The sequence below is a fragment of the Argiope bruennichi genome, chromosome 11 (assembly GCF_947563725.1).
Source record: "Argiope bruennichi chromosome 11, qqArgBrue1.1, whole genome shotgun sequence".
In the NCBI taxonomy this organism is placed as follows: domain Eukaryota; kingdom Metazoa; phylum Arthropoda; class Arachnida; order Araneae; family Araneidae; genus Argiope; species Argiope bruennichi.
Genome location: NC_079161.1, coordinates 23,146,683 through 23,171,387, shown reverse-complemented (window position 1 = coordinate 23,171,387; position 24,705 = coordinate 23,146,683). Strand labels below are relative to the sequence as shown.

Below are 24,705 nucleotides of genomic sequence, written 5' to 3'. Positions count from 1 at the left end.
TATCTTAAAATTTAAAAGATGGATGAACCGTACTTTTATGCTTTTAATAGCGCTATGAAATCATTGGATTGATATCCATTAAAAAGATCCATGCACAGAAGAAACAGAACGTATGTAAGACAAATGGCAATTTGACGGAATTATGAATATGAAATTATGACTATATGGTCAAAATGGTGCCAATATCTGGGGCGAACCGCTAGTCGCCAAAGACCATTAGTGAAAATTATAAAGGAAATTTGAAATTTGGAACTGTATGATATTATTTTAAGTTTAAACCGTCTATGTTTATATTATTTAAAAAAATTACTTTAAATTATATAATGGCACAAAATATGCATTTAATATCGTCGCAAAGTCTCTCTGTGTAAATGTATTAAATAAAATAATGAAAAGTGTTGTTTTAAGATTTACTTGGAAGTAATTTGAAAAAAATAATAAAAATAGAAAGAAAATGCTTGGGAAGAAGATGAGTATGCCGTAAACATATTTTTTGAATTCTAAAGTAATGTAAAAACGATTTTGGGGGTCTATGCTCTGAAATTAATTTGAAGGAATCTTTAAAATATCGATTAATTTTTAATTGAAAATCCAAAAAAAATGTTGAAAAATTATTTTGTAACGAATACCTATTATACAGAAAGTATAAAATAATCAGGAAAGTATAAAATAATATAAAATAATCAGGAAAGCTAAAGAATCTGACTTCAGCCCCAACCACTGGTCCGATTTTGCCATTTGATGTTTCATATGAAATTTCTTGATCTCTAGATATATCATTAAGGTAATGTGGAAAGGAAGCTCAAAAACATTACTTCACTATTTTTTATGCCGAAACACCCTTCAAGAGTTCTCAACCCTAACACTGTAACGATTTCGTTATTTTTTTTTTTTTTTTTTTTTTTTTCTAGAATAACTTATGACTTTAGATAGAATGACTTCATCAACTCCACCCCTATCCTAGATTTGCGAGAGATACTGCAGAATTAAACTTTTACTGAGCCCCCAACCTTAAAAACTGGGTCGATTTCGCCTATTATGTTTGCCACTTTGCATGCACAGGTAACTAATAAATAGCAATGTTTATTGTGCAGATACAATTTGTAATGGCACTTTCTTTTGTTGTGATATGATAGTTGAATTGATAAAAGTTGGTTGATGTTACTAAATTAATGCTCTTAATATGGTGGGCAAAGAAACATATTTCGAGTTCGAATTTTTTTGATCATTACAATACTTTCTTTTTGTATCTTTCGTATACAAGAAAATAAAGAATAAATAGGTCACTAAAATCTTAATTTATTTTACAGATTTAAGATGATTAAGGAGACACATTTTAAACCGAAATTCATATGGAATTAAATCACCCTTTAGAAAACTAGCCATTTTGCTAGTTACAATGTTTTTTTTTGTGTATATATATTTCAATTAGTAAATTGAATTTTCTGTGGAAATACGTAAAGCAAATAACACTAAATCACCAGCAAGCAAATACTGAATAAAGAAAAAAAAGTTCCAATACACACTCACAAAAATAAAAGACGGGAAGAAAAGAAATGTCGTGAAACTTATTAAGTTATTTGTAACTGATCGTATGGAAGATAATTTTTTTTTTCTTTTCTTTGTCCTATTTACATTCTTTTTGCTTTTTTTTTTCCATTTCTTATTGCTTTTATTCATTTTTTTTATGTTGCACCTTCGTTTTCAAAAAAATATGTGAAATACTGCGGTTGCTAGCAATGATATTTGAGAAGTTTCATTTGATTAAGTTTTTGTTGAACTCTTTTAATGATATCGATTCGCCTTTTTTCTCTCCCCTTTTCTCTTTTTCTTTAAGGGATCATGTATTAAATTTCGGAATAAAGAAGAAAGATTATTAGCGAAAGAAAAATGAATAAGTATTTCTGTTTTGTTTTTTTTATCATGTGAGAACATGATGTTATTTTAGTTATGGGGTTTGAAGCTCGAAATCGTAAAGGAATAGGCAATGAATAACGCATAAATGGCAATTTTCATCATCGTCTTTCAATCGCATATATTTTTTTACCTGCTTTTACCACTATTGCATTATTATTATGTTTGCTTCTTTGAATGCAAATGCGTTTTTAAAAGGCTGACCTGCTTTTACCAGTATTGCTTTATTATTACACATGCTTCTTTGAAAGCAGATGCGTTTTTAAAAGGTTGACATAGAACTATGGCATCATAGCTGTTATTTCATCTCAAAATCGGTCGAGCTCCAAAACTTTGTTTGCCAATTAGGAGAAATGGAAAATGAAAGTTTAAAAAAATTATCATTATATATATATATATAGAGAGAGAGAGAGGGAGGGATAGAGACCGATAGAGAAGTCACGTGATTGTTTCAAACCGGTTTAAACTGGTTAAAGACTTTAATTAATTAAGACAAATAATGATTTAAAAATAACTTGAAATTTGCGATCGTAGATTTCATTTTCCCCCAGTTTTGTATATTATATATATATAATATATAATGATATTTTAAACTCTTAATTTAATCCAAATTAATTTTCAATTGCTTTAGCTTAATTTAGCCCATAATAATTTCATTCCCTTATTTCCTGATCCAATTCCACTTTCTCAATTAATTCAAGGGAAACTTTATAAAATTGCTGAATCGGCTAAACGCCGACGCTTTCACACGCTCTGCGTGAAGGGACAAAATACGGCTAACTTTACAAATTCTTCTAAAAGATCTCTGTGTTTCCCTTGCTTTTTGATTGACATGCCATGAAAATCCCTATTAAAACATCACAGAATATAAGACAGGGATAATTTGTTTCGCTCTTTTTTTACGTTACTTCTTGACTAATCTATTGCTTGGATCGGACGGGCTTGTCCACACCGCTTGTATATAAACATGCCTGCCTGCCTGCCTCCCAGGAAAGAAAATAAAGCGAACTTTGAAACTTCAATGAGTTTTTTCTGTCCTCGAAACTGCATTCTGCTTCAAATAAAATAATGCTTACACAATTTTCAGTTTCTTAAGTACAAAGTATCAAAAGAAAATATTCCAAAAAAATATACCATTTTTACTTTCTCGTATATCAAGTATAAAAAAAGTATAGTAATCGTCAAAAAATTCGGATCAGCACGTTTTTAGACCTCAGTGAGTTCGAAAAACATGTTTTTGGGGTTATGATTATTTGTCTGTGACAAATACAACTCTATGAAAGTATAAGTAGATCAGATTTTCTTAATAAAATCTATATACTTTGATTCAACCTTGTTAAGTCTGTTACTTGAAAAGCGGTCATTTGTAGGGGAAAAAGAAAACTGATTTGTAACCATATTTTAAGAAATGGAAAGAAAAAAAAATCTTAAAAATAATGTTCGGACATTTAAGCGATATTCTATTTTCATTTGAGTTAATTTTGAAAATATGTCTTTTGTAAATAGAATGAAAGCATAAAATTAAATTACCCTAAAAGTACCGAAAAAAATCAAGTAAAATGAAATAAAATACCCAAACTTTTCCCAAAGAGTTGGAACAGTAAGTTATTGCTTTTTCATTATCTGGGCTGCTTTGCCATAGTATAATTAAATATAATTGCAAAGATATAACTATTATCAAGGTCGAAGCTTAGAGGGCTCCAATTTAAAACAGAAGAATATATCTATTTTTTTTTTTATTAGAGATTTGATTTTTTTTAAAAAATTGAAAAGTTAAACTTCACTAGCGATTTTATGTGTTTACTTTCCATCCAAAAAAAGTATCTAATTAGAATTAAAGTTTTTTAAAATTAAAAGTCCTAGTACATTTCCTTAAAATAAATACTCCCGTAATCGGAATCTAAAAATAATGTATGCTGAATAATTTGCTAGTAAACATTTAATTAATTAACAATTAAAATTATATTGGATATCATATTCCGTTCAACTTAACAGGGACAAAAACTTATATTGAAAGATTCTGTGGAAAATTTTCTTAGCGACTTTATTGCATAAATTATTATATAAATTAAAAAGGGGATCAATCATAACTAGAAAAAGAAATATGGTTACATTTGGGAGAAAAAAAAATAAAAAGGGGGAAGCGGGTTTATTATGATGTTATACCCGTAGAAAATTAACAATCACAATCAGGGCGTACTATAAAATATACATTAAATATTTATATTAATCTAGCCGTCTTTGGCGACCAGCCGGTTCGCCAATCTTAATGTTCGTTAAAATTTTAATAATTAAATATTTTATGCAATTCCTACTTTAATAGCTTCTTCATCAAAATATTTTAAAACTTCAAATTTTTATAGTCATATAATTCACTCATAATATTATAAACGTAACTGCAGTCATAACGTAATATGTATCTCTCTCATTTTTTGTTAGTTCCCGTAGAATTTATACTATAAATTAAAGTGGAAAGGATTAATCTGCTTTTAATATATTAATATTTTTTACTGAAACAAAGTTTTTTTTTTTTTTTTTTTTTTTTTTTTTTTTGTAATATGATTACTGAAAAGAGTCACTGAGCGTTTAAACTTTATGGGCACTAAAGAATATCTTTCTTAATTTATGTAATATCTGAAGAATTTGTCAACAAAATATTCTTAGATTCATCATGAACAGATCGATTCATTAACAATGTTTCATTTTAAATGCATTAAACACTAAGAAAATAAAATGAATCGTTTAAAATAATCGGTCGAAAACAGGTTTAAAAAAACTACTTAAAAAACGATGTACTTAAAACTATAAGCGTATACAAAAAAAAATATATAACTAACATAAATACAATTTAATTACAAAAACATGCAACTAACCTAAAAATAATTTAAATCATCCGTTGATAATAGTTGTCATGTCAACAATCAGAACACAATGCGCATGCGTGAATTTCCAATGCCAGTTACGGCAACGCAAAGACGTGAGTTTTTCTACGCCAGTTGGAGTAACGCTAGGCAGATTACAAATTTTTAATTTCCTTTATTCTGTTTTATTTTAATTCAAAAGTACTTAAGAATGAATCTGAAAGATCGATTCATTAACAATGTTTAATTTTAAATGCATCAAACATTAAGAAAATAAATAGAATCGTTTCAAATAATCAGCCGAAAAATCTTAAGCTTAGCCTCATGACTGTTGGGGAAAAAAACTGAAGCCGTACTCATTTGGCGGTGGGGAAAATGAAAAGATTTTTTTGGCGGGAAAGTAAATTTTCAATTAATAATTAAAATTCTAATTGAAAATTAAAAAAAAAAACGGTTATCCTATCTTTTAAGTTAGATCAAACTGCACACGGTGTGCAAATTTGATTAAAATCGGTTAAGTAGTTTAAGAGTCCATCGCGGACAAACAACGTGACACGTAATTTATATGTATTAAGATTTCAAAATTTGTATTGAATCCATCGTGCGTCATCTGCAATAGCTGAAAAAGCTATTGTAAATGTTATATGATGCCCATGTCATGGCATTATTTCTGCATTTCTACATACTATTTTATTTCAAATAATTATATAAATGCATTAATATTTTTTTTCCCTTGTAGAGCTCTTCTCTGATTGGCTTTTGGGCGGCTATCCCTTTACTCTCCAAACCACTCCGCCTCTGTCCTAGAGCGGCCAACCTTGGAAATTTAATTTCCAACAACCATAGTGAAGCTTCTATCATTAGAGAGACAATTTTATATTAACTTTCATCCATATATGTATAAATCAACATACTACGAAAGTAGACAATTTTGCTCTCTGTTACTGGATCTGCGTTTCATTTAATGCAGTAAGTTAACTAGATCCCCTATCCTTAAATCAGCAAACTAATTTTCTTTGCCCGAGGGGGTCTATCGATTCTATCAAGACACTACCAAAATAGGTGACCGGATCTGAAAGCAAGTTCTGACCGTATTGTTTGAAAACAAGGCGCCACAATTTGCTGCCGGATGAAACACTTCTGTAGCGAGGGAACGATCCCAGCATTCCACTCTTCGATCCATCCCAAATGAAGTGAAAAGAAGCCTTTTCCCCCCAAAAGGAAACTCCAGGAAATTAACTCAATTATCCGATTGAATAGGCAGCCTGAGTAACCGTGACGGTCACGTGACAAGCGGGACGTCCCTGGCCTGAATACCTTGTGATTAAGGGCCTGCCAAAGTGATCAAAGACCAGTGCCACCTCAATTCAGAACACCAAATCTATTTAGCGCGGGAAAAGCAAACAGAACACTTCGCTCATTCCGGTAGAACATTCTCTTCGCTTCGAGTTTTGCTGTTTTTTTTCTCCCCCTTCGCTTCTTCTGCGTTTATTATTATGATTATTTTCCGTTTTCCGGCGTGACTTTGTCATGTAATCCAGCTGCCTTTTGAATGGCGTTGTTTATTTTCTTTTCGACACGAGAGGGAATTTGAATGCCAGCGATGGCAATAGTGGCTGATTGAATTTAGTTGGCGCGACTTGGTTATTCAAATGCGTTTCCTTTTCCCGGAGAGAGAGAGGACTCGATATTATTTTGCCAGCAGCATACCAAAATGAACATGGGCTGTCTCTCGACGTGATTGAAAATTGAAGCAGTTGCTCCAAGTTTTTGAAAAGAATGCGTTGCCGAGCTGTTTCAATGCGATGAATGGTTAAATCAACTCGGAAATTATTTGACAAGGGTTCGTTCTGTGGCATCGCTTGATAGTCATAAAATATGCAGGAAGAGAACGAATTCAAATTAAGCAAGGAATTTCTGTTTGTGATTGAATTAAAGAACAAACAATTGACGAATATTTAAATGATATGTTGATTAAATGAATTCGAGAATTTATTTAGAAAAGAAACTGTAATAAAAGCTTCATTCAACTTGCATTAACTCTCAAACTAAATACAAAAACAATAGTTTTAAGTTCTCACTTATATAAGTTTCAAGATTTGTATAGAATTAATGAATTTAACTCTGTTATATTTAATAAATTAATAGTAGAATATATAATATTTGCAAATTTTTTTTTACAGCTTTTTGTATGTCCATATTAAAGGGATTTTTTTTTTAGATTTGTTAATTTTTGATACTATGATTACATATTTATTTTATTATATCCGTAATCATAATCTAAATCTGTATTCTTAAATATAAATCAATTCATATTCTTAAATACAAAATTCTTTTATACAAATCAAGCAATATTTTTAAATGAACATGCTATATTATCCTTATCTCATTCTACATTGTTATATAATTAGACAGCAAACTAGAACATTCAAATTTCTTTTTCCTGTTTTCGTGTCTGTAGGTAAATTCTGATTACTGCATGAGATTTTTTTTAAGAATAAACTTAATGCCATCTCGATTAAGAACATTGATTCTTTTTAAAAGATTTTATTCGGAATTATTCTTGCTTGCAAATTCAGAATCCCAAAGTCAACTTAGTATTTTGGATAGAAAGTTCTTTCCATCTAAAAACTAAACTAGCAACAAATAAAAATTAAATATTTTGAAAATGTGTTTCTGAGTGGTAACCCGTCAGGAAATCAGGGAAAGTGGACAACTGATTTTAGTACTAACAGATTTAATCTGACATTATATTTTACAACTTTCTTATCCTTGAATCTTTTCTTCTGTTATATTTTTGTTAAGCTTATAACATTCCCCGTTTCCCGGTACTGATAAGACATTATGTTGTACTGATCATTGGGTCATCGCTTTTACTTACTAAACTCCTCGGGATAGCCAGATGATGGATCTTTTCACCTGGGTGGTCTCGCATCTGTTCATTAGCGACTACAGTGAAAGACCACATGAGGAATTCCTCGTCCAAGAAGTATTGATAGTACCTTCAAAGAGAAAGGGGTGTCCAAACATCTGGATGTTAGATGTTTCTCTTTGTGAAAGGACTTCCCACGACCCACTGGCGCCGCTGAGAGAGCATACGGCTGAACCCTGATTGGCCGAAGGAGAGCTCAAATGACCAGTGTAAATTAAGGGGCGGAGATTGTCGCCGAAATAAAGCGTGGAGATTTTTTTTTCAGAGAGGAGAGAAGAAACGAATTGTAGAGGATGGTTGAACTACGCCCAGGAGTTCGGAGTCTGAGAAACTACCCCTGGAATTGTCCTGTTGCCATGATGGAGAACTGAGTTCCAAGAAAAAAAAAACCTTCGACTTTGACTGTTGTATCTCCTACTACAGGTGTAAATATCTATTTATTTAACCAAGATTAAAACAAGTTGTTCTTTGTATATATAGGGCTGTAAAATAAAGAATTGTCTGGAAATTCTGCTTCGTTATTTGATCAGTCTAGATCAAGACATTACAAGCTTAATAAACATTTTAAAGCTAGTTTTAATGAATGAATAACTTACGCCTCTCTTAAAATCAAATAATTAATGAATAACTTGAGTTGGGAATTTATTTAATCATCTAATTAGATGTCGCATCTCATTTAGAGCATTTATTATTATTGACACATTTTTCCGTTTGCATGGCATCAATCACACAAGAGTAAAAATATTGCCGGCAGACTGCAATGCATTAGTGCTGGTTTGCGCCAAATTAAATTTTTTTTTTGGTAGATGGCGTCAATATTTGGCAGTAACGTTGTATAAATGGTATCTAAACGTAGTAAAAAAATACTGGTATCAGACTTTGGCGAGTTAGTGTTGATGCCATACTAACGAAAAGAATATCGGGTACATAATAAACGATGAAAGATGGCGATAATTTCGTCAGCGAAAACAAACAAACAAAATCTTTATTAGGGCATTATTATTAGACACAGAGTTTACTACTCATAGGGTTGCAATGCCAATTTGGTTTTGGTGCCACATTTGGCGAGTTTTGGCTCTTTCACCGTTAGATAATGAGTACCAGATATCGTTATTTTAAACCACACGAATTTAAGAGAACTGAGATACTTAAGCGAGTCTTGTCTTTAAAATTAATTTCTATTTTGATTTAATTAAAATTCGTTTATCAAAATTTTTGTTTTTTATGAACAATTCCAATGTGTTGTTATTTATGAGGGAATAAATATTAAAAAAGCATAATAATAAAAAACATACCAATGAAAAGAACATAAGTAATTTAAAAAACTACTTCAACTAGGAATCTTTAATTTAAAATATATATATATATATATATACACTTATATTCGGAAGCATGCTAATATTGGGCAAAGAATACTTCTTGTTCTTTGTTTCACGATGACCTATTGGCAGGATCTCGGTTTCAGAAACCAGAGGATCTCATGTTCGAAACTTGATTCCACCTTTAATCTGTCGTGTGTGTCGGCTTGTTGCACCTTAATTTTGTCGTCGAATGTTCAATGTATGTATTTTTACACAGAATTTGACCATTTATTGTATCATACATTGATTTTAATACAATCACGAATTATCACAAAGAAACTAGTACCAATCTACAATACGAATCTTTTTTAATGATACATCTTCAAAAGTCATTAACAAATCAACAATATTTCTTTCAAATCAAATAAGGTTTCTGGATATATAATAATAAGTTCATAAAATCAACATCAGCATTTTAGGACTTGTTTACGCAGCTTGGAACATATCACATAACAATCTCTCTATTGGCACGGAGCCAATGGTCTTCCTGAAGAACACGTCCTCGATGACCGGTGGGCTAATTTTTCGGACAAGGGACAGAATGAGCAACAGTTTGCCGAATCTTACCTTCGAAGGGGGTTGTTTAGTCAGAACGTACTCGTGTAACATAAGCTGAGTTTGGTCTTGCAGCATTTCAACTTGCAGTGGGTCTCGCAAACCACTGGCTTCTGGAAGAGAAAGGACAATATTTATTTTTTGATTCAAAGAAAAGAAAGTAAAATTATAATAATAAATCATACAGAATTATCGGTTTTTTCCATTGTTTCATGTAATCATACACGTGCAGGAATGAAGACAAATTGAACGTAAGAAAATATTGTTACAGAAAAATCCAAAATTAGTCTGGTTGGTATACTATAAAAAATACAACGGACTCAGTAATGGATGACGACATTTTATTCTTTACAAAAACACGTTGTACAGGCAACAAAATGCCGATGAAGTATGCACAAAGAAATATTTGCCGTAAACCGCAGTACACAAACAGCAATTAGATATTAAACAATCACAATAGCACAAAACGCCCAGAAAGAACTCGCAGGAGACTAAAATGAGACTTTGCTCACCTATTCACTTGAGCTCAGTTTCATGGCTTTTTACAGTTCTCATGGAAGGGCTCGAATATTCTAGTCTCGAATCCTTAGAATTAACCAAATCGAATTAATAGAAAGTAAAATCGCCAAAGATTTCTCGCTTATAATTCGTAATTGCTGTTCGCCAAAGACATGAGGCTAACAATGCATACGTTCATTTATTAGTGAGTACAGGATAAAATTTCGGGAAATTGCTCTTGCTTTTATTTACCAGGTTTTTGTTCCTCTTTTGCGTCTGTCGAACCAAAACCGAGAAAAGGTTGCTATTATTAATTCTTTATGTAATTTTTATTCAACAGATGCTACAGGAAGTAACTCACCGTGTCTGAAAAGTACGAGGGCTTTGAGACAGGAAAACTCTGTGTGATCCACCTGCTGTGCCACCAGCTGGGACATGACGTTTTTCATCTGATGGAGCTGATTTGCCACCAGAGGTCGCTTTTCGGGGGCTATCAGCCCGACAAAGGAAAGGAAACCTGAAACACAGAAACGAAAGAAAACTGTCAAATATAATACGAGTTTGATGATTTTAGAGTACTTTATTATAGCAGCTTTCGTGCTTTTTTGACAACATTAGAATGATGTCAAGATTGCAAGCATGGTTTGTAATTTTCTTTGATTCCTTACTATACGTAGTTTCTCCCAGCATCTTGGAAATAAATCTCGCTGGCCACAATATTAAAGAAATATTGATCTTTGTTTAGACCTTTTGGAAGAAATCCAAGGTAGAGATTTTAGTATTGTAACATTTCCCGTTTCCAAGTACTGATAAGACATTTACAGCCAGCTGTGTCGTCGCTGTTACTTACTAAACGCCTCGAGAAAGCCAGATGGCGGATCTTTTCACCTGGGTGGTCTTGCATCTGTTCCAATGAAAGACCACATGTGGAATTCCTCGTCCAAGAGGTATTGATAGTACCTTCAAAGAGAAAGGGGTGTCCAAACATCTGGATGCTAGACGTTTCTCTTTGTGAAAGGACCTTTCCACGACAGACTGGTGCCGCTGAGAGAGCATATGGCTGAACCCCGATTGGCCGAGAGCTCAAATGACCAATGTAAATTAAGAGGCGGAGATTGTCGCCGAAATAAAGCGCGGAGATTTTTTTTAGGGGGAGAGAAGAAACGAATTGCAGGAGACGGTTGGACTACTTCCACGAGTTTGGAGTCTGAGAAACTACCCCTGGAGTGGTCGTGTTGACAGGATGGAGAACTGAGTTCCAAGAAAAAAACTTTCGACTTTGACTGTTGTATCTTCTACTACAGGTGTAAATAACTATTTATTTAACCAAGATTAGAATAAGTTGTTCTTTGTATATATAGGGCTGTAAAATAAAGAATTGTCTGGAAATTCTGCTCCGTTATTTGATCAGTCTAGATCAGGACATTACAGTATTAAAATTATTTTTTAGAAAAATAGATAGTCAACCTAACAATACAAATGCGATAATTTCTAAATGCCTTGCTAAATAATCCTAAATGACGTTGCATTTTATATAAAAATAATCAATATATTTAGACAGAATATAGTTTTAAAGATCAAACTTGTGTATTCTATGTAATAGATTATAGTATTTCAAAGGAATGTTGCTTTATTTCTTGAAACTTTTTATAATCCTTCGCTCGTATTTCTTTATTCATCTTGAGATTCGGTTGCTAGTTGCTTCCTGATTATGATTTTGTACAATATTCCATCAGTTACTGTCATTTTTAGACATAAAATTTCACTACAACCATGGAAATGGTCGCTAACTGCTAAATTATTCGCCAAGAGTGGCCGCCATCTTGCATGCCGTCAAAAGACGAAATTCGCTTCTAATCCAATTGAATTACCATGAAAACTGTAGAGTATGGAAAAAATCCGCTTAACAATAATTTTATTGGCTTAAGTTAAGGCGACCATCTAAAACAGGCCTATAAATTTGTATCCGTATATATTACCGGATAAACAGATGGAAGGGGAGAGGGCGTTTTAACATTTTTTTTGAATAAAAAGCTTTTAATCGAATACAAAATTTTTAAATCAAATTTGTAGGTATTAAAAACATCTATAAAATGATCATATCAATTAGATAAGGTATAAATTTTTAAAAAGGTACAAATGTAGGAAATATTTTTTATTATTTTAAAATTTGAATAAAAATTTTTGGAATTCAACTTAATATCTTCTATAGAGAATGAATGACTTTTTATATTTTCAGATCAATTTCTACAACTTTTTGAAAAATTCGATTTCTCTGCCCTACCAGATTTGTCGGATTATGTCTCAGTATTTTCCTATCATCTAGAATTCGCGAACCGATTTTTTTTCTCTGAAAATGCTACTCTAAAATTGCATTCTTTGGAATAACACTTTTATTAGAGTATGCAAGGAAGCTTTAGAGAGTTCTCTCTGCTATTTATTACAGTATATCAGTAAGAAAGTTGACAGAACAAAACTGTTGGTGGTTTGTAATTTACGCGTTTTGTTGATTTACACTAAGCTAATTACTGTTGTAATACTAAGCCACACCGCAGCATCACGGTCATGCGACACTTTTGGACAATGACAAGAAATCGCCCCATCGCAGCAACCCCTTATCATTACCTTAATAACCTAATCTGAAGTGTTTACAAGAGGGCAGTGACAAAGTGAATAACTGGACTAATATTCAGCGACCTTAAGCAGGCCAATTATTATGCGCAATAGAAGGTCACGCCTACAGTACTGTGCAAATTAATTGGGACAAGCAGATTTTTTTAAGAAAATTGTTCCTTTCTCGGGGATTTTCTGCCTCAAACCGTTTTCAACTACATTTTCTTAGAACGTGTGACTGTCCTTGATTAGTCTAAACCAGTTTGACCACGTGATCATGACATGTCTAAAATTTTTCCCTTCAGTTGCTGTAAAAAGTGGTCGCTTGTGTGAATTGTCTCCTTCTGACGCGTATTAAAAAAATGGATATCACTCCCAGGAAAATGACTAGAATTGTTACCCTTAGTCTGCATACTTCTATGGCTGTGAGGGATATTGCTGCAGTAATTGCAGGTGGAAAATCCAGTGTTTCTAGGATTATTAATCAGCAAAAGAATTTTGGGGCAGTGTCTCCAAAATGAAAGAGTAAATGTGGACGCAAACGCAAGACCACACTTCGAACAGACAAATTTCTTGTACGAAATAGTAGAATGCATCCTTACAAAACAAGTAGAGATCTTCAGAGAGAATTATTAGCTACTGGTGTGAGTGAGGATTCATTGACAGTTCGATGAAGGCTTAGTGAAGCTGGGAGGTTTGCAAGAAAACCAATAGAAAAACAGTTATTAACGTCTGCAATGAAGAAAAAACATTTGGATTGGGATAGGAAATATCAATCCTGGATTGCGCAAGATTGGAAGAAGGTTGTATTCAGCGACAAAACGCATTTTCTTGTGCAAGGGTTTCGACCAAGATTTGTCAGACGAAGTGGTGGAGAACCCATGAGGGAACAACATCTTATTCAAACAGTTAAGCACCTTCAGAAACAGATTTTTTACGGTTATTTTACTTCTGAAAGACCTGGCAGCTTAGTACTAGTTGAAGAGAGGATGATCTCTAAACAATACATTTCTATAATAAAAAGTAAAATTGTGTCTATGATGCAAAGGTTCGCTGGTAGTGTTGGTATCTTTCAAAAAGATCTTGCTCCATGCCATCCTTCTAAGCTAACAACGATTTTTTTTTTCAAAAACAGAAAATAATGGTTTTGGATTGGCCTGGTAATTCTCCTGATGTAAATCCCATCGAAAATTTGTAGAGCAATGTAAAGAGACATCTGAGTAAAATGGACTGCTCAACAAAGAAAACAATGATTGAGAATGCTATAAAAGTTTGGTTTCGTGATGATGGGATCAAAAATTTATGTTCTAATTTAGTGGAATCCATGCCAAACCGTGTACAGGATCTCATTCAAGCTAGAGGAGGACATATTTTGTATTAGATTGCTATACTGTGCATGTAAGTTAACCTATACTAATTAAACAACATTTGTGAAAATTTTTGTGTTTGTCCCAATTAATTTGCACAGTACTGTACCTCAGGAACAACACGTGACTGCAATAGGACAATGGCAAATGACTGCCCCATTGCAATAATTGATAGCGTGTGAACACTGTTTTATAGTAGAGTACTCTACCTTCTTGTAAAGGAAATCCCCACTGCGCTGCACTCAGGACAAACACATCGCACCACGATTCCTCCAGCAGAATGGCCTGGTCCCTGAACCCCAGCTGGAGGAAAGATGGTATCCCCCGCATCCAGCGGATGGAGAAAAACAGCAACTTGGCAGCCGCTTCGTATACTGTGTCCAGGGGGTTCGGAGGGAAAGGTCCCAAGAAAGCTGGGGGTAGAGTGGCCGTGGGCCCGATGACGCCGCATCGGGGATGCTCGATGGTGACGTATGCGGGCCTAGGTATGCCGTCTGGTGGATGTGGTAGGTTGGTTCGGTACACTTGAGATGTCGGTGGTAAGTGTACTGTGGAAGTGGGACTTGTTCGGGGTTGTGTCGGTGGCGAAGAGTTTCTGGAGTCCGGATCGCTGGAGACGCATTCTTCGGAACTTGACTTCTTGACCTGGCAAGGGCTGGAGGGTTTGAGATCTGGAACGAACAGAGAAGAGTATTGTGAGAAAGAACAGGTTGAATAACAGCTTATCGCAGCAGAGTTGTAATTATATGTTAGAACATCTAGAACATTTCTGTAATGTGTTTTTGTATTCAGTTTTTTTTATTGATTTAGTTCAATCTATTATTATGGAATTTTGTGGATTTATAACTCCGCCCTGGGTTTTACATTTGATTTTGATTTTGGAACTTCATGGCCAAGTTTGCACGCTTTATTTCTTCATAATCATTTACGTACTTATTGTTGCTTCAGATATATATGCCGAATAGATATAAGCACTGATAAAGCGTATTTCCTTTTAAATAAAATCGAGAGTTCTGGAGTTCTTTTGATGTTCTATTGTTTTGTTGTTCCTCTATTGTTTTGATACTACAAAAAATTAGAGGTACTTATATAAAGAGACCTTTGTTCTATGTTTACATAATAAGACACGATAAGCTGAATGAATTTTCAGATATGAGAAGTATTCCTAATTGTGATTTTTATGATCTTCAGAGTATATGATTTTAAGATTATTTTTGTACGATAGAGGTCCTCCTAGAGCTACGTCAGAGAACATGACAAAATATATAGACTAGGTTCTTAAAATAATACTTTTATTGGTTGGCATCAAACTGAATTGGTGCTCACAAATTATATGCCATATATTTTGATTATTTTAATTATCAGTAGAAACTACACGAATAATGCGCGAAAAGGGCCCACCACAAAGAATCTTTGATGCTTCCTGTAGTAGGTCATTTTCAGATCTGCACTAAAGCAATCTACCTAAAGCCACATATGAGAACATGATAAACTGTAGCAGATTAGGTGCTCCCTAGAACAAAGGCATGTAGTTTCTTTAATGATTATCATCAAACAGCAATTGTTTTTCTACAGACTATAATGCCATTCTATTTTGTTTATTTAATTCAACACCACGAGCTAACGTATGAAAGAACTTACCTCAAAGAGCCTTTGTTGCTTCTGCTGATATTATACCGTTTCATACAAAGATCTTTTATATGAAAATCAATTATCTAAAGCATGACAAATTGAATCATATTAGGAGCTCCCAACAACAAAAGTATATATGTCAAATCTATTTTTGTGCGTTTCTTTTTCGTGCCATATATGAATACTGACAGTGTTGGCATTATAAAACATTTGAGTTTTTTTTTTATTAGTGTACATTTGTACATGATGTAATATATAGGTATTTAATGTATATACATATCGTGCCAGGTAATTCCAATATTCCAAAATAAAATAAATAAAACATTACAAAAATAAATCAACTCTAATATCTTCAAGTGACGAAAGCGAAGTAGTTTTCATAAAAAGATGCATGTTTTTTAATCTTGTCTAATACAATTCGACGAAATTATGTACTTTTTGAAAATTTCTTCATGTTTAAGATAAGAAATGAAAATTTTTAAAAAATATTTACGCATGGAATTTAATTATTTATTTAGTTTGTAAAGCTCTTTTTCGTCATTTAGTAAATTTTGAATATATTTTTTAAGAGATACTTTTTTATACTCTGTTCCACCCTAACTTGGCAGTAGAGTATATTCTAGGCATGCCGAATCGCAGTCGCTGTGAGGGGAACTGGGTTACAGTAAAGTACAAAGTTACTACAAATGCAGATCGCTGGCGAAACTTTATCTCGCAAATTTTTCGCCAAATAGTAAATATTTATTAACTTTATTATATTATCATTTTAAACCAGATAATTAATTTTTTCCTTATTTTCATTATTTTGTTCAATATTATTGATGCATTATTTTAATAAATCATTAAAGTTATTTCATTTCGTTTCATCGTTTCTCAAAAGAAAACCCCAAATCTTTCAATATTCTGTAAAGCGTAGTTCGGTTAAAGTTTTTAGAAAAGATATCTGTATCATCGTTCACATCTTTTAAAACTTTATCTAATGTTGGGATCTCATTTCTACAAATAAATGCATGGATTTTTCGTCAGATACAGGATAATGTAAAATCATCATTTTTACATCATCATATTTACTTTTTCATAAGATGACCTGAATGTTTACCTACTGAGCCTGATCGTTTCTTTCCAGGGGTACTTAAAGGACTGGATGCCTTTATTTCTGTTTTCATGTTGCACTTTTTGTTGATTTCACTCGTCTTGAAGGTGCGCACAGCGTATTCGGTGTAACACTTTCTTTTTCAGACAGTTTAGAAGTGAATAGAAATGACGAATCGAATAAATATTCACCAAACAAAATTAATAACTACTAATGTGATTAATAGTATCAAAAATATCAGCTGGTAAAAAAGCGAGAATAAAAAAGTACGAAAGATGATAATGGTTGGGAACTAAATGAAGCTGAGTTGGCGGAGACGTAAAAGAAAAGCGCGCCAAATATTTGACCTTGAAGACCGGTTCTAGCCAAAGTGGAATTCATTATGTCAATCGTTTCGTTTTATTCGTTCGCTTTATTTACAAAATACTTAACAGATAAACACTTCTAACTTGAGAATAATTTTAAATACATACTGATAAAAAAAAGATTTCTGTAATTTATGATATTATTTGATAAATTTCTGAGCATTTTAACTATTTTAAAGTCGGAATTGCTGGGGAACTCTTTCCCAACGCGGAGCGTCACATTTTCTGCCTTTTACAATACTGCCAAGTTAGGGTGAAACAGAGTATAATACCTTCACTCTCCACCGCATAAAAATAAATTTCTGTAATGTGTTGTAAAAAATATTTATTACAGCTATTTATGAAGCTTCTGATTGTTTCTTGAGCGGTTTCTTTTATGCTGTCTCTATCTACCGCACAAAAACTGAAATTTCTCTACCCCTTCTTTAACACTTTCACTACTGATCCCTCCCAACCGGCGGTGGAGGTTCTAATCTGGCAGGTCTGTTTCTATTGCAAATGAGGAGTGCAGTGTGTAAAACAAGAAAATCTTTTCTGATAACACAACATCTTGAACCCATCGTTTGAAACAGATATCAGCCTGGATAGAATTTGAATGGGCGATTGGAGCGGTTCAGTAGTGAAGGAGTTAATAGCAGTGGCGTCTTAGAGGCTATACACCCTCGTATTTTGCTTTTGTAGCCAAACACTGGGAACTACATGCAGTTTTAATGTACACAAAGGACTCACCACAAAGAGGCTTTGGAGCTTCCGGTGGTATGTCGTTTTCAGATCTTCTGTACGATAGCGGTCCTCCGAGAGTTACGCCAGAGCTCACGTGAGAAATCACTGGACTGCTGCTGGTGTTGAGCCGCCTAATATCGCCAACCTCGGTGAGGGTGGGACAGAAGGCCCCCATGCCCAGGACAGTGGTGTGCTGGCTGCTGGGCCTCAAAGAGCTGCCGTAGCATTGGGCAGCATCGGATGAGCTGCTGACCAGCTTCGAGCGTCTTCTGGGTTGTGACCTTGAGGCTCGTTCGTGCTGAACGGCTGTAAAAACGTAAATGATTATGATCATAAGAGTTAATGGAATGATCCATCCAAATCTAATGAAATGAAACTGTCACACTATTTAACTAGATCTGACGTAACGTTTATCTGAAAAATGACTTTTTCAGTACAAAATACAGGAGTGTTGTGGAAGAACATTTGAAATGTGCTCTTTTAAGCTTATTTCCTAAAAGATATTCGTTATTTCTTATGCCGAATGTAATAAAAGCCTCTGTTTTTTACTCTATTGGTTAGAATGGAAACTGATGATGATGATGTCGTGTCCGCGTTACCACGGAAAGGGGTTGCAGTAGCTTCTGAGGGTAAAGACCCCTGAGCACCCGAGGGCAGAAGTCTGACTTCTAGCTCATATGAAGATGAAACTCACACATTCGCTTGCACAACCCCTTTTTACAGGAGGGCACATTCACACATCTCACCAATAGAACACAGATGAAGAACAACCATGCCTGAACCGGGACGCCCAGATCACGGGGAAGATGCTCTACCCCTATGCAAGGATGCCGGCTAAGAATGGAAGCTGATATTATGTTTCGAAAAAATGTACGTCAGTTGATTTTTTTTTTTTTTTATATATATATATATAAAAAAAAAGTTGGGGTGGTATTTGAACTTGGGGATGGAAACGTCATGAAATGTTAAAGTTTGAGGCTCAAAACATCCAACTTTAATTCATTTGTACTTTCTCGTTTACGTAGTAGAGAGAAAGTACTAAAATCACCAAAATATTTGAATTCGAAATTTTTGATGAATCTTCACGTTTAAGTTCCTCCCTGAGTTCGGAAAAAAGGACATTAAAAAAATATCTGTCTGTCTGAGACAAGGATTACTCAAAAGCGCTTTCAACTAGACGAACAAAATTTGGTATACGATCTTTAAACCAGATTCATGGATTTCTATCAGATTTTGAACTAAATCCTTTAAGAGAAAGGCTACCTGTCCGTCTGTCCGAATACAAGTTAACACGATAATTACAAAACGAAGAGAGCTAGATGGATAAAATTCGGTACACAGATTTAACACTTATAATGTAGACATCTGTCAACTTTTGAGCCAAATTCAACTGCGGGTTGACTGTCTGTCGGTCTGTACTTTCAGAAACATGTAGACGCGATAACTGAACATTTCAATGACACAAATATATCAAATTTGGTATGAGATTTTGTAACTGCAATTGTAGTTTCGTGTCAAATTTTGGTTTCAATCGGCTGGGAAAAACGCGTCTGAAACACGAATTTTTGGATGCTATGAACAGCACACCAGGGATTGATGGCCAAAACACTTGCCAAGGACCATATGATAGATTCAAAGAGAATGCAAAATTCACGCCAAAGGTCGATATTTCTTAACAACTGTACACCCACTTCCCATGGGAGGAGTTTTCTAGAATAACACTGTAATGTCCTGATCTAGCCTGATCAAATAACGAAGCAGAATTTCCAGACAATTCTTTATTTTACAGCCCTATATATACAAAAGAATAACTTGTTCTAATCTTGGTTAAATAAATAGTTATTTACACCTGTAGTAGGAGATACAACAGTCAAAGTCGAAAGTTTTTTTCTTGGAACTCAGTTCTCCATCACGTCAACACGACCACTCCAGGGGTAGTTTCTCAGACTCCGAACTCGTGAGCGTAGTCCAACCGTCCTCTGCAATTCGTTTCTTCTCTCCTCTCTAAAGAAAAATCTCCGCGCTTTATTTCGGCGACAATCTCCGCCTCTTAATTTACATTGGTCATTTGAGCTCTCCTTCGGCCTATCGGGGTGTCGTATGCTCTCTCAGCGGCGCCAGTCGGTCGTGGGAAGGTCCTTTCACAAAGAGAAACATCTAGCATCCAGATGTTCGGACACCCCTTTCTCTTTGAAGGTACTATCAATACTTCTTGGACGAGGAATTCCATATGTGGTCTTTCATTGTAGTCGCCAATGAACAGATGCGAGACCACCCAGGTGAAAAGATCCACCATCTGGCTATCCCGAGGAGTTTAGTAAGTAACAGAGACGACCCAATGAATCAGTACAACACACTGTCTTCTCAGTACTGGGAAACGGGGAATGTTACAACACCTTCATTTAAAAGTATGCGAGAACGTTTTGAGGAGACTACTCTCGCCCCTCCCCCACCCTGTTTTTTAGTATGGAAACGGAAATTATGAAATTATGTTTCGAAAAAATTTATGTCTGTTGAAGTTTTCAAAAAAGAAAAAAATAATATTATTAATGGTCATTTGAACTTTCAGACCGAATTGTCACAAATCTTTTTGTTTATAAACAATTCATTTTTTTCGAAATATATGGGGCAATTGCATCCATTTGAGCTATTTCGTAGTCGATTTGAAATATTATATGTTTTCAACAAAGAAAAAAAAAAATTATCATTTTTTAACATTTATTATTTGCGTACTTTTTCCTTTCCAATAAAGGTGTTGTCTCTTTTTTTCCAACGCATAACAATTGTGGATTTTGAAAAATGGTGCGAATGTCAGGAGGGCTCTGATCCCCCCCTCCACCTACTAAGTACCATGCATGAATACTTTATGCGTCGTAGCATAATGAAAACTAAGCATGGATTCCGAATAACTTTTTATCAATTAACGTAAAAATCTGGCACGGAACTATAATTTTGTTCGAAGATACCATACCAAATTTCGTTTGTCTAGAGTTCATTTGTCTCTAGGTTTGCATTTTTGAGTTATCGTATTTGCTCATGAATGGGAATGTACAAACTAATAAACGGTCAACCCTTTGAAAAATTTGGTTTTAAATTTGATACAGAGATCTACACTTTAGGTGAATCTATGGGCCAAATTTTATCTATCTAGCTTCTTGAGTTCTTTTAATTATCATAATCACTAGCACTCGGGCTGAAACACAAATAAACTTTCTGAGAATAGATTTTGTTGAAAATGTAATAGAAATCTATAAATTTGGTGAAAAAAAAAAAAACCTTGTACCAAATTTCATTCGTCTAGCTTAAAGAATTTTTAAGTTAATATATTATTATTTAACTATTATAATAACTATAATATGTTATTATTATTTATGAGTTAATATTTTAAAGTTCTATAGATAGGCAAAGACAAAGATAGATATAATTTCAGAAATGTTTTTTTTTTTCAGATTCAGAGAGATTTGCAAGCGGGAGATCACGACGTCGAATATTTTAACAATTGCAATACTTTCTCTTGCATAAATAAAGAACATAGTTAAAAAAAAACAAACGAAATAAAACTTTAATAACAGATGTTTTTTAACAATGTACAAAATATCAAAGTTTTTTTTTTGTTTTCTTTTACCGATTTTAGCAGCATACACAAGTTAGCTTTAAACGTATCATTTTATAAAAATTAACCCTTTTCTCTCGGGAAAGTAATCCGATGCATTATTATTCACCTAATACAAAGACATGCTTATCGCTCCGAAAAATAAATATAATTATTTTAAGTGGAATTTAACTGAAAAATTAACATACAACTCCTTACCTCTCTGTTGGTATTTTTAACAATCAAAAGTAAAAAAACAAAAACAAATAAATAAATATCAAAATGATACACAATCTTGAATGGTGCCTGAGAAGAGACATTCGAACGCAAAGGGTGAAAAGAAAAACGCTGTGTTCCCTGGTGGTCAACCACCAAGTATTGATTGTGCCAGATGCTGCTTTACCGAGGAAATAGAACACCTATATTATTTCTGTAAGAATATCCCATTTTCTCAGCTAATACAAATTCTACAGTGATGAATAAGATATTAGTAGATACAATTTTTTTTACCAACTTCTTGCATACGCTCTCAATTTACATTAATACACTTTTTGGTATTACCTAACAGAAACAATTTAGTTTATTTATATAAATTAAAAATTAAATTCCATCTTTTAGAAATGAAAATGATTTTACCAATTTAATATTGCTCAACAATAAATGAGTAATTCTTATTATTGCCATTTTTTTATTTAAAAAAATCAACTTTTCACTCAATTCTATTTAAATGTTTAATTTAGTCGAATTGTTTGAAAATAATTGCCCAAACTTTAAAAAATAAAACAATTTTGTAGCGAAAACTTTGGTGTGATATCTGTATTATAACTTTAGATATGTTCTTGCATATCATTTTATAAAATGAAATTACGGATGTAAGGTTATTAAAAAAATATCAAAAATGTAAAAGAATGAATATGAAGAGATAATACGAAAATCGGCATCTTTTATGAAATGTTTATTCAAAATAATTCAAGAAAATACAATAATTCTAGGTACATTCGGTGAAAATACACGCAATGTGTTTATATTTTTTAAATCTTAAAATGTTTTTGAAAAAGAAAAGAAATAATTTTAGTTGTCTGCTCAATCTTCAATAAATTAGATAGTAAGTCCATGTTTGTTATTGTCAATAATTTTTGACCTATTTCAAACTCTTGTATTATTTTGAAAATCAACTTCCAAATCCAAACGTTTTCTCGCAACAGCTCAACAGCAGATAACTTCATTAGCTCATACCGCCATCTGTTGGTCAAACTTTTCGATAATAATTAAGAGCAAGAATAATAAATTTGTTCTTCAATAAAATAATACTAATTTATTGACTATAAATTAATATTTTTATGTGTAATTTTCGAAAGGTAAGGAATTAAAAGGAAAATTATAATTTATTAAAATTTCTAAGCGTTAAAAATACTACAGAATCGTAATGAAGAAATTTTCTGGGAATGGAATTATATATTTAAAATCATTCTAAAATGGTTAACATTTATAAGCTTAGTAATTTTATAAATTATTTTCGGACAATATTCTTTATTCACTTAAAATCTTGATATTTTCATCTTTGTTTCCAAGTACTTATTAGTGCTATTCTACTTCATATCCTTTTAACATGGTATATTTATGCGGGAATATAAACTATTTGATACTATTTTCATTTTCAGCAATTTTTATTATTATATAAAATTCAAGGTTCATGATTTTACTTTAAAAAATTAAACAAAAATAAATTTTCAAATAATGAGTGTGAATCAGAAACATTTTAGTTGCAGTAGTTCATGTGTAGTCGTGGCCGAGTGGTTAAGGCGATGGACTAGAAATCCATTGGGATCTTCCCGCGCAGGTTCGAATCCTGCCGACTACGAACAAGTTGGTGTTTATTTTTTTTCTACTATCTTTCAATGATATGGTATGATCATTAAATTTTGGCTATTTCCTTTCTTTTCCAGTATTTGGTAATTATTTATTTTAAGTTATCTATTATTAGTCCATCATTTTCATCATCTCAAAGCTGATAATTTAAAGTAATATATAAAGACATTTCGATTCCGTTGCAATATAATTTTTCTTTTTTGATTCGTATAGCTCTGGATCTAATGGTTCTGTAGAGTGCCAAAATATACATTCATTTTTAGTAATATTAAAGATGAATATGTATGCATTTCTCTGTTTTTGAACTCTAAAGGCCAATCCAGAACTAAAGTTATGAAATTTGGCACTTGATTATGTATCCAACACACCCATACATTGTTATTATAAATATAGAATGGTATATATTTTCAATTGAGAGAATGCTCTAAAAGACGTCAATATTTTATTTTGTTGCAGTCAACAAATTTATTTCTGGATTAAATCTAAATTTTATATAGTTCCTCGGCCTTATGAATAATATTTATTAAAATATTCTCAATGCTCTAGCTTTTAATATGAATAAAAACATTTCAATTTTCTGCAGACATGTCTGATCAAGCTATGAAACTTTGAATATAATTACTTTAGGAAAATTAGTAATTTCATTACTTTAAATCACTTTTGGTGCACTGATTGCGAGTCGGTCATCAGATTGGTTTAAAATCGCACATATTTAGCATTCATTACATTCAGATTTTCTTAAATCAGTTTTTGTAGCAAAAGAGAGGAACTTTTTAGAATTGGTGTCTTAAAAATATTTTAATAAATATGACCGAGAATTTGTAGTAAAAGTTCGAATTCTGTAATTCATCAGAACATTTATTAATTCCAACCATAAAATAGTATTCTCTACTTCATTTAGACCATTTTTGATATTAAATGTAGTGCTTTTTACTAATGGTTTAGAAATTAGCTGTATGTCTCAAATTAGAATGGATATCTTGTATATGTATAAATTGTATTTGCTTTAAATAATAAAGGAATTATAATAAAGATATTTTTTTTAATCAAATAAATTTTTTTTTTTTTTGCATTCATTATTTTTTTTAAAAACATTTTAAACACACACATGATGAAATTATAATTTTCTAGGTTTAGTATGTAGTGTTAGTTAACACAATATTTTGAGTTTCTGTTATTGTGATGGCAACATCTTAATGAAAGGTAACCTTTTTTTTCATACAAACCTAATATGCTTATGCAGGTTAAGCTTCATATTTGTTTTATACTAGCCGCCTTTGTCGACTAGATGGTTACTGTAATATTGGTTATATTTAATTCCAGATAAAGC

At 32.8% G+C, this 24,705-nt stretch overlaps 1 protein-coding gene and 1 non-coding gene across 4 annotated transcripts in view; one reads left to right on the top strand and one right to left on the bottom strand.

The window, feature by feature from the left end:
- Positions 1–9,351: 9,351 nt before the first annotated feature.
- LOC129956960 (photoreceptor-specific nuclear receptor-like) overlaps positions 9,352–24,705 on the bottom strand; it is a 107,838-nt gene continuing 92,484 nt past the window's right edge. For 2 of the 3 annotated variants that reach the window (XM_056069022.1, XM_056069020.1), the window contains exons 3-6: positions 17,921–18,220; positions 14,311–14,772; positions 10,483–10,638; positions 9,353–9,736 (exon numbers count right to left, since the gene is read on the bottom strand). In XM_056069022.1, the coding sequence (XP_055924997.1) occupies positions 9,495–9,736; positions 10,483–10,638; positions 14,311–14,772; positions 17,921–18,220 (1,160 nt within the window). In that variant the 3' untranslated portion in view covers positions 9,353–9,494. Of the gene's footprint in view, positions 9,737–10,482; positions 10,639–14,310; positions 14,773–17,920; positions 18,221–24,705 lie in introns of all 3 variants that reach the window. The other variant, XM_056069021.1, reaches the window with a different exon arrangement.
- Trnas-aga (transfer RNA serine (anticodon AGA)) lies at positions 23,286–23,367 on the top strand. The gene has a single exon. It is a non-coding gene; the product is annotated as a tRNA-Ser (tRNA).